The 11,498-nt window shown below is 36.4% G+C and overlaps 1 protein-coding gene across 1 annotated transcript in view; it reads left to right on the top strand.

The window, feature by feature from the left end:
- The window catches only part of COL28A1 (collagen type XXVIII alpha 1 chain), a 174,579-nt gene continuing 163,081 nt past the window's right edge, over positions 1-11,498 (top strand). Inside the window, exons 1-4 of the mRNA XM_042918489.1 lie at positions 1-300; positions 3,378-3,538; positions 4,388-4,944; positions 11,318-11,338. Coding sequence (XP_042774423.1) covers positions 3,412-3,538; positions 4,388-4,944; positions 11,318-11,338 — 705 coding nt within the window. The 5' untranslated portion in view covers positions 1-300; positions 3,378-3,411. The remainder of the gene's footprint in view (positions 301-3,377; positions 3,539-4,387; positions 4,945-11,317; positions 11,339-11,498) is intronic.

Raw genomic sequence — 11,498 nt, 5'->3', positions numbered from 1 at the left:
TCTGCTCAAGTTATTTTTATAAGTTTGGAGAACATAGGCTTGTTCCAAGAGGACACTGTTCCTTTAAATTACTTACTGATCCCACCCAGATCTTGCACCCTGGCCAAATGCCTGACCACTCTTGCTTTAACTTAGGCTAATAAACACAAATAAAAGATTGCAAAAGTTCCAAAAGCAAAGATAATTTTTATTTCCACAGAACAGAACAATATCAAATAGCTAACTCCATCCCCAACAATGGTCCTTGCTGTTGGCATTTGCTTAATCAGTCTTTAATTCCAGTTTGACAAACTTTATAAGGTAAGACATAACTGTTTTATTTTAATCACTTGAAATCAGAGAAGACCACCTAGGCACTGTGGAAGACTGAAAGGTGTGCATACTTATTATGTGAAGAAAGCTGAAAATAATAGCTGATAGAAAAATTTTCTATCCTCTGCCGTTACTTGAAATTAATTATTAGAAAAATATAAATAATTGTTAAAATGTAGACATTTAAAATTTATGTCAAAATTATTTGAAAATTGATTTTTAATTCACAGGCTACTACATAGCATTGCAATGATGTTAATATCTTTTGGGATCTCTTTTCCTTAATTTGGAACATATTTTATAACTCAGTATTAACTACAGAATGTTTTATACCTTGGTTAGTTTGGCAATCTGAATAAAGTGCTCATTTGATAATTTTATCTTTATGTGAAATAAATGCTATGCAAACACTGTGAATACAATTGGTAAACTCTGCTGAAAGAATTTTGGTTTTAAAACATCATAAAATATAAAGTCTCTTGGATTTATTGATGCTGATATTTACCCAAAATAAATTTTAGGCAAAAAAGGCAAATATATAGCATTTGGTTAAAGATAATCTTTGTCTCTGCATTTATAGAATGCCACTTATAGTAAACACAGAGGTTTTTATTTCTTTTATTTCTTTCATTTTTCTTTCTTTACTTAATTTCTTTTATTTAACTTTTATTTTATTTATTTATATCTTTTATTCTTTTATCTGAATTTATAAATTTCTTTTATTTAACTTTTATTTAATGGCATTTCCCCCCTGAAGCCTATTTTGCTTGTATATGATGTCTAAATGAGCAAAATGTAAGAATTATTGAAAACTGAGGCAAAATAAAACATGGCAAAAATGATTAAAAATGAGTGTCTCTTACTATGCCAAACTAATAAAAAAGAAAGAGATTTCAGAAAGGCTGTGGAACTAGAAACCAAACGTATAAGGGTATCCTCAGGCTAATTCTAGTAAAGAGAGAGGAATAGCAAGACTGCTTTGGGAGAGCTGGATAAAAAGTAACAGAGGAGATAGTAATAAAATATGAGACATTGTGATTGTTGCTAGTGAAGACGTTGTGACGGTGACTATTGTATAGAAAAAGCTTCAGGTGCGAATTCATGGTTATATGACAAACCCCCCCCCCAAAAAAAAAACAAAAGAAAAACAAACAAACAAGCAAACAAACAAACAAAACAAGTAAAAACACACACACACAACTGTATGAGTAAGTGCTTAGTTTTAGGGAAGACAAGTCTTTATTTAAAGACAGCATTTCCAAAGCCCAAAATGAGGCCAACAAATGAGAAGAAAGTGGTTTTCTGCTCAGGGTCCTGCATGGGAATCATCTTCTTTAGATTTTTTTGAAGAGTTGTATTGATCATGTAGCTTGTAAAATCCTCTTATTTTCAGTGAAATTAAATCCTCAGTCTCTTATTCCTATAACTTCTGAGACGCTTCTTATAATAATGGGCTCAATGAAAGGGAAAGGTCATATGTCACACCAGGGACATGGTGTTATTCCCCTGGCCTGCCCCCCTGAAAATGCAATAGCAGCTGTGTTTTGCTACACAGCCTTATTTTACGTTAGTCTTCAGTTAAACTTGTACTTCCTTCTGTATTCTTCTTTGGTTAACAAGGGATTACTTGAGGGAAGGATGTCCTTTATGTGTTTTATTTCCTCAGGAAACTTCTTGTTCTTCTTCTTTTTTAAACATTCAGCTGTCTTCACATCTTAACATACCTGATCTGAAAACTGTTGACATCTGGCCAATTGCACTTGATGCACTTGCCAAAGAGAAGCTTGGCCAGACTGATACAGAGTCAGCTTAATAAACTTCCTGCTAGGCGATATTACTTGAGGATCAGATTATGATATGGAGCCATCCATTGGTTCATCCTCAACCCAACAGCTTTGATTCCTTTTTGGGTTTCTCTATCTGGCATATATGAAAGAAGTCAGTGATCCATTCCATTCCTCACTACCTTTGCATATATTTCCACCCCCTATTTGAGCCTGGAAAAATCATGCTCATGATTTCCTGGTTCCCATTCCCTGAAGGCAAAGTGAAGGAAAATGTGATTTCCTTTTCCAGAACTTCTGAAGTCAGTATAGTTTAAGAAGGAGAGCATTTCCAAACCATGCAGAACATTGTTTCAAAAAAGCCTTTTTGTTCCTTCTCCAGTATACTGAGCTAGCTACATGTGAGTCTTCTCTTGCCAGGGAAGCCTGTGGGTTTAAAAGTCATCCAGCGGATAGCTGGGCATATTGAGGGATGAAGATGGCTGAAGATTTAATACAGGATTAGGGTTTTCATTGTTAATTGACCCAGAAAAATAGTTTTACAGGAATGTTCAGAGGAAGTGTGTTCTGATATCAAGTCTTATTTCTGTCCATTAGTTCTTCACTGGAAGAACAATGTTGCTGAGCAAATCTGCTATTTTTGTTCTCATACTCTTTTGATTCATTGGATATGCATCTGTAGTCCAGCTTGGAACTCTGTTGTAGATGAAGTTTCCAAGCAAGAGCATAAAAGAGAAATGATGTTCTATGGGAATACAAGGGCAATTTCATTTTTGACTAGCCTTTTGAAGTCACTAAAGTTGTGCATGTATTATTAAGACTGGAATGATGGTGGTTCTCTACAACCCTGTAAAAATATTGAGATCATCAGGAATTAGTTATAATGAAACAACCATGTAGCAATCTGATATCACCTTGAAGAATGTGGAAATGTCAAAACAGACCCTATGCTTGAACCATGGTCATCATACAGAGTGGGACTGAAGTGTTTTCAAATGGCTTTTCCCACTCTCTGCTTCCCATAATAAAATGGGAAATTCAGATTACGTGGCTGTAATTCTTTGACTATATAAAATATTCAGTAATAAGTGTTGGCTTGTGGTGCCACGATTTATTTCAATTAAAATCTTCTAAAATCTCAGTGTAGATGTTTTTCTGGAAATATGAATGAAAACCCTTTTCTCTTGTCACATGCTGGTTTTCAATTCTGCTGGCTTGAAATTAAAAAATAGCAAACATTTTATTTTACCAAAGTATTTATAACTGATTTTTCTATTAAAGGTGCTACAAGACAGATGACCTTTCACCACCTGCCATGATGTGGAACAGACATTTCGTCTTCTATCTCCTGCTTTTGCCAGCTTTTATGAGTCAAACAATACATGGACAAAGAAAGAAAGGATCAAAGTCCAATTTACTTGCAAAGAAAAATAACTTCCAGGGTAAAAAAAAAAAAAAAAAAAGTTTTTTTTTAATGATTAGTTTTAGCCTGAATATTTTTTTCTGAATAACACTTGATATAAATATCAAACCATACATATATAAAAACATATGTAATATTCTATTTTAATATAATTATGTTGTGATAATAATATACCTTGTATACATACAAAGGATACTTATAAAAACTTTAGATGTTTTAGAGCCCTTGTACATTCATTATCTCATTTGAGCCTCACAGTAGCTTTATAAAATAGTAATGACAGAAAGTGCCACTCTCATAAAGAAATAGTGGCCCAGAGAGACTAAATGGCATATCTCAGGCCATAGACAAATGAACTAGTAAGATGCAGAGCTAGAATTCAAGCTCAAGTTCTCTGTTTTTAAGATTCCCCCTTATTGCTAAAGTGATGTGTATAGTTGTTTTCTCCCTGGATTTCAAAAAATCTAAAAAAAAAAAAAAATCCCCAAACCAACTATCCGAACAAGATGAAGCCTCATGAATGTGACATAGAACCTCAGATTTAGGCAGAGTGTTGTTTACGTCTAGACAGCTTTGCCCAATATTTGCTGGATTTCTAAGCGGCTTTTACTTTGAGGAGATGCTCAATATACATGGTATTTTATTTGTTTGCTTTTTATTTGCATGATTTTAAGAGGCAAAGAATTTCTAGATTTGGAAAGAGATGTAGTTCTTCACAACTTAAGCCCCATCTCCAAGGCACCTCTCTTTCGCACTCCCCTCTCCTCTCCAAAACAACACACATCCCACCACCTCAGGGCTTTCCTTAGGCAAAGTGGTTTCCTGATTAGGAACAAATATTTTGCCTAACCTGTTTGTTCTATTTCAGACTCTACTTGCTTCATAGATGTGGTCTTCATTGTGGACAGCTCTGAAAGTTCTAAAATTGTTCTCTTTGATAAACAGAAAGATTTTGTGTATAGCTTGAGTGACAAGGTTTTCCAACTGGCCCCGGTTCGCTCCTTGAAATATGATATCAAACTGGCAGCACTTCAGTTTAGCACCTCTGTCCAAATTGATCCACCTTTTTCTTCTTGGAAGGATCTGCAGACTTTTAAGCAGAGGGTCAAATCTATGAATTTCATTGGGCAAGGCACCTTCTCCTATTATGCAATCTCTAATGCCACTAGTTTGCTTAAGAGAGAAGGGCGTAAAGATGGTGTGAAAGTGGCTTTGCTGATGACTGATGGCATTGACCATCCAAAGAATCCAGATGTCAAGAGTATTTCTGAAGACGCCAGAACTGCAGGAATATTGTTTATCACCATTGGACTTTCCACTGTCGTCAATGAAGCCAAACTTCGTTTGATATCTGGGGAATCATCCAGCGAGCCCATTCTACTGTTGAGTGATCCCACACTTGAAGATAAAATTCAAGATCGCCTGGTAGGTACTTGAGGAGTGGGTTATATATATATATTTCCAATCATAATATTGATACCTTAATTATAAATTCTGTGAGGATAGATACTGGGTCAGAAAGATAAAGGAAAAAGAATCCACCTTGGAAATAGCTAAGAGAATCTTTCCGAAGTCTCTCCACTTCCTTGATAGTTTACACCAGATAAACTGGGAAAGTACCAGAGTTCCTGCTCTGGAATTGCATTCCTAACTTTATTGCTAGACAATGCTGAAAATTTGGGAAGAATTACTTTCCAGTTATACACTTCAGTCTCCTGTTTATACATCCTGGGATCACGAACACTGCTGACTTATATTCAATTTGTGGTCAACTTGTGGTCTGCAGTATTTGTACTAAGTTGGGTTTTTTCCCCATTTAACATCTGCAGAAACATTTTGACTCAGTATGTCACCTACGGCAATATTATGCTACTCAAGCAGAGTTCATAGACTTCTAATTTTTTCATTATGTCCTTGTTTCTTAGGTGTTAGCAAGCCCACCCAATGTAAAATCACCTGCAACCTTCAGTCACCCAACAGTTTCTCCCACATATCAATGAGTGCCATTTGATTGGTCTGATTAGCTATGTCGATGCTTTTCTTTGCTGATTGCTCAGCTGTGTATGAGATCCTTTCCTTTCTGCTTGGGAAAACACAAGGCAAAGCAATCAAAATAAAATCCCTCTTCAGAGTATTCCTCAAGAAGAAAACTCCTAGAGAAAAAGTGGTTGATTTGTTAAGTGTTAAAAATCGATTTTCCTACAAATACTGATTTTCTTTGATTTCTTGAGAAGAGGGCAAGGCACATGTGTCCCTTATACTAAGCATTTCATATAGCTGTTTTCTATAGGTTGCAAAAAATCTCAGCCTTGTTTCAGAGACTGTTTTGCCCTTTTGTCCCTTCTCCCAATCTTTTTCCTAACATTATTCTTATAAGTTAATAACTTAAATTCTATTTATATTTTATTTTTATATTATATTTATATATTTTTTATTATATTTTTCTGTTATATTTATATAACTATTCTGTAAGTTAATTCTCTTAAATATTAACTTTAAGATAATAACTTGTAAGTTATTCTTATAACTGTTGTTTTCAGCATGAGACATAAACTATTTTATCTAAATAATAGTTATCATGTCTTGAATGCTCTCTGTCTTAGCCATTGTTCTGAGTACTTTACTTACATCTTTTATTTTATTCATTATTTTATTTATTTTATTTTGCAACAATATTATGACATAGGTACTATATTATCCTCATTTTATAGTTGAAAATGTAATGCCATGCAAAGGCCCTGAGGTCTTCACAGTTAACCCTATGAGGTTATCTTGAAAGGGGAAAATAGAAACTGTGTTTTAAGATTTTCTCAATCAGAGCTGCCTTGAAACAGTTAAGCAACATCCCTCCTCCAAAGCTGCTATTGTTTCTGGTCTCTTTTCCTTGGGCATTGGGGGTAGATAGAGAGAGCTCAGCCCAGGTTGGAGATGGTGATTTCAGTCCCCAGGGGAGTTAGGGGGAGTGCTTACCCTGAGCATCTTTTTTGCATGAAAGGGAAATGTTCAGGGGTACCTGGCTAACTGCCTACGTCTGTCTGTGCCATAGTGTAAACAGTCCTTACCACTGAACCCAAAATAGAAGATTCTAGCATGTGCTGGAGAGAACACTTGAATTGAGATAATGAGTTGCTAGTTGCTGACTATAGAAGTTGCAGGGGAGGCATCTCTTTGGCCAGTTGTGTAGGCTCAGGAGGTTCATACTCCTTCTAGACACATTGTCTTGGCTGAGAGCTCCTGCCCAACTCAGGACACAGGATCTTGGCAGTAGACTTGACACAGGACTATTTGTCCATTTTTGGGGGAAACCAGAAAATGATCAAGTGTCCCAATGACCCTGCTCTTGCTTAGCATCCTGTGATTTCAGCTTGTTTGTTCAGATGGAAGCTCTATGAACAAGCCACTTCTCAGGAGATGCTGCTTTCCAAACACTTCCAGCAACCAAAGTGCTTATTAGACCCTCAAAGAACAATATGCTAAGTTTCAACGTTTCCAATTGCCACTATGTGGGAGGCAGAACTTGACTCTTGATCAGACCATTGGAAAAATTCCTCATCTAATCTATTTCCATTACATTTTTTTTTGTTGAATTTTTAAGCTTTTCATTTTGAAATGATTATGTAGTTGACTTTCTAAAAGAAGTTAATTAGGTATAATTTAAGTAAAAAATTGCATCTACTTAAAGTACAGAATTCTATGAGTTTTGATAGATGTACACATTCATGAAACCACCAACACAGTTAGGATACAGAACATTCTGCCACGCCCAAATTTCCTCATGCCTCTTTGCACAATATCCTTCCCTTGCCTCTTAGCTCCTGATCTGATTTTTGTCACTCTAGTTTAGTGTACATTTTCTAGGCTTTTATATAAACAAGCTTATGCAGTGTGTACTCTTTTTCTGTCAAGGTTTTTATACCCAGCATGACAATTCTGGAAATCGACTGGGTTGTTTTTTATATCAGCAGTTTATTTCTTTTTACTGAGGAGTATACTTCAGTTGAATTTAATGGACATGGGTGCCCACAATGAACAGATTTTGCAGGAAGCAAGACAAATCAAGGAATCATTACCAACTCCCTGGTACTTCTAGTAGAAAGTATCATGTAAGAACCCCATGAATACATTTCAACTCTGAATGACCCAAGAGATACCTGATGATTCCACATTGAAGAGGATATGTAAAATGTTTTAATACTATTTTATTATGATTTGCATAACAGTATTGAAACCAAGGAAACAATTTCAACCCAATATCCCATACATATAGTTGGTCTTTCAGAAAAGATGTTATGGTGGCTATTTTGCCATTATACTAAGCTGTAGATATTTTTTTGTCACAGAGTTTGTAATCCTCGCCTATTAAGTTCTTTGTTCTGATCCCATCTGCTACCGTGCCAATACCTTTGCCACCTTCCTCACATGTCCTCTGTCCCCTTCTCAGAGCATTGACCTCATACTCATTCACAAAATTGGCAGTTCCATTCTAGTCTTTTCCTTCTACATATATGCCATCACAGAACTCTGCCTCCATTAATAAAATGCACCTTCTTTTGCTCCAGGGAGGGCTTTTCTCCATTTATCCCTTCCATTTAAACTAGAGCAACCACATAGATCTTTTTAAAAAATTTTTATTGTTTATTTATTCTTGAGAGAAAGAAACACAGAGCATGAGTGGGGGAGGAGCAGAGAGAGAGTGAACCACAGAATCTGAAGCAGACTCCAGGCTCTGAGCTGTCAGCACAAAGCCCAATGCAGAGCTCGAACCCACTAACTGTGAGATCATGACCTGAGCCAAAGTTGGACTTTCAACCAACTGAGCCACCCAGGCACCCTCATCTGCCTAGATCTTAACTGAACATGCCCTTCCCTATGGCTTTGACCACATTCTCCCAGCTGTATGCCACATAACCTGCCTCTCTGCTAAGGGAAGGCACTCACTACTTCCCAAGGTGTCCAGCTCTGTCCACATGGGCCCTTTTGTCCACTCTTTCAAATGTCCCTCCTCACTGCTTCCTTTGTCTTATTGCCCACACTAGTCCTTATGACTTTTTCCTCATAAACTTTGACATATAGAGGAGCATTCCATCAATGAGCTGGTCCTTTGCATTCTTCTTGAAAATTATCCAGAAAACCCACCTATTTCCAGAAACTGTCTTGTTTCCCACCTCCCCACCCAGTCTGGGATCTCCTTCCCACGCTGCTTGCTGTGTGCTGTTTTCTGTCACTGGGGCTTATAGACTATAAGTGCCCTTAGGGATAGAGCTTTGTTCTTTGTTTGAAACAGTCTTATCTATTGTGTAGTCTTTGGTCTACTTTTGTTTCCATAGAAATACAAATTCCAGCAAACACAAAATCAAATGAGTTCCAAAATTAGTTAGTTATGTTGTTATGGTTTTAAGCCTCATGGCACATATTTTTAAAGAGTTAACATGGCACAGCAGAAATTAAATTCTCAAAGGAAGAGCTGAAAAAAGTGTAAAATTATACATCAGGCATAGTGGCAGCTAAATTCATGAACTTAAAAACTGATGCTAGATAATAGAAGGGTGTTGCTTATTATAAAAAGGTTGTAAGGTGACAGAACTTTGCATTTTTCTTTATTTCAGTAGTTGCTTTCAAACATTACAATTTGACTTGAATTATTACTTGTTTATTATATCTTGAACTATTTTCAAATTCCTTTCCCTCTCTCCTTCCCAGGAAAACTAAACTTCTGACATGTGTTCAAAATATTTTCATAATTTGGATCACATTCTATAAATCCCTCTGCAGCTTGCTTTATCACTCCCTGTCCTTGGGAAATTTTCTATGTTGAAATATGTAGCCCCGATGGATTCACTTTAACTGCTGAATAATATTTCAGTTATTGACCCATTCTAATACTGATGGATATTTTCATTATTTCCAAATTTTCACTACTGAAAATAATGAATGCTGAAATATACAAGTACTTCAAGAATTTCTCTAAGATATGTCTGGAAGGGATGTCAGAGTAACAGGTGGAAACAAGGACTTGTCCTGGGCAACCTAGAAATAAAGTATGCACATCTTCAGTTTTCTAGGCACAGCCAAATGTTCTGGAGAGGGGAAATTACACCAAGACTGTCAGTATATCTGAATTCCCATTTCTCCACATGACCTGTTAGTTCATAAAGATACAAGCAGTTCATCTGCTTTCAGCCTGAATTTATACTGGCTGGCTATTTTAAATCAGGAGGGTGGGGAGTGAGGGGGAAGGAAGGGACAAAAGGCCATTCTGAGTTTTGTAAATAGGGTGTGTGGCCAGAGTTTTACAGCTCCTGAGACCCCATGGTCAAAATTTCTTATTTTTTGTATTTTTGGAAAATGACCTGGAAGGCTTATGTGTCTTGTCCAAAGCCACACAGCTAGTTCATGGTGGACACAGGGTAAAAACTCCAGACGATGCTTAATTCTCAGCCTAATTTTGTCCTCCTATTAGATCCCTAGAACTGCTTAAAGCATTTTGCTACATCTTCACTCTGTATTATTAGTTTGTATGGAAATAAAGGTAAAGTAAAAATAAAACTAAAGGGATGTGGGATCCTCCATAAAGGTACAGCTCTGACTTATCTTTAACTTCCTCATTACATTCTTCATTTCTTATCATTTTATTTGTAAGTTTATTTATTTATTTTGAGAGAGAGAGAGAGAGAGAGAGAGAGAGAGAGAGAGAGAGAAAGAATGTGAGCTGGGAAGAGGCAGAGAGAGAGGGAGAGGGAGAATCCCACTGACAGTGCAGAGCCTGATCTAGGGCTCAAATTCACAAACCATGAGATCATGACCTGAGCCAGAAGCAAGAGTTGGACACTTAACCAACTGAGCCACCCAGGTGCCCACTTCATTTTTAATATCTTGCAACAAATATTCTAGGGCTTTTTATTTCCATTTTCTATTTTGTCATATGAAATTAACCCTTCAGGTTCAGTTGTAAGGCATCAATCTGACACATCATTTCTACATTATGAAAACAATTCTCTCATCTGTAAGCATTGGTTAATTTCCTTCCCATGTTTGGCTTCGGACGTGGCCTTAGTGCCCTCATCAGACAGTACCTCATTCAGCGGAAGTAGGTCAAGATGTTAGACAAAAACTAGATTGTGAATTTCTCTAAAATTGTGAATTTAAAGGAATTTTGAAAAATATTCTGGCTAGTTCATTACTGTGTGGGTAAGTATAAAGTACCACTTGAACTTGTTCAGGTAGCTCCAGCCAAGTGTATGACATTGGGCAAGTGACAGCACAGCAGACTCAAGTTTCCTTGAGGCAAAATGAGAGTCTGGACCTGATTGACTTCAAAGGCTTGTTGGTATTTCATGAAATTATCACGCTAAACTTAATGTTTTAATGTTTGAAAAAATGCATGTATGGATAGGGATGGAAAAATAAAAGTAGAGAAAACATACAATTATGTATTCTGGCTAAGTCTTTATAAGGAAAAGTGAAAAGTCTTTATGATGACTGATCAAGCTTGTAGCCAAATTATGGAGATTAGAGAGCTGATTAAGAAAACAAAAGCTAGAACATAGGATGTAACAAGATAAAGCTCCTCAAAAAAGAGTAATTTTTAATGTTAGTGCCCTTCCTGTCTCTTGTGATATGGCTCAGAGTGCTCCTTGGGAGGTTGGCTGGGAGGCTCTACTGCTTTTATAAGGTTAAAAAGACTGAATTGCTATTCTTCTTGAAAATTGCATATCCCATAGAGAATAATTAAGACTAATAAGAAGCTGGAAGCAGAACCATGAAGCGAGTTAATGTTTTATTCTTTTTTCCCTCCTAGGATATCTTATTTGAAAAGAAGGTAAGCACCACATGCTTTGATTACTATGAATTAACTCTAAAAGTTTGCATAATCAAATCAGCATTGTAATTCACATTAGAAGATAGTGTCTAAACAAAAATGCTTAATTCTTTCTAAAATGAGCCAATTTTGAGGCAGCCATCTGATTTCTTTTATGCTG

Source organism: Panthera leo, chromosome A2, assembly GCF_018350215.1.
Source record: "Panthera leo isolate Ple1 chromosome A2, P.leo_Ple1_pat1.1, whole genome shotgun sequence".
NCBI classification, from domain to species: Eukaryota; Metazoa; Chordata; class Mammalia; order Carnivora; family Felidae; genus Panthera; species Panthera leo.
This window is presented reverse-complemented; position numbering and strand designations above follow the sequence as displayed.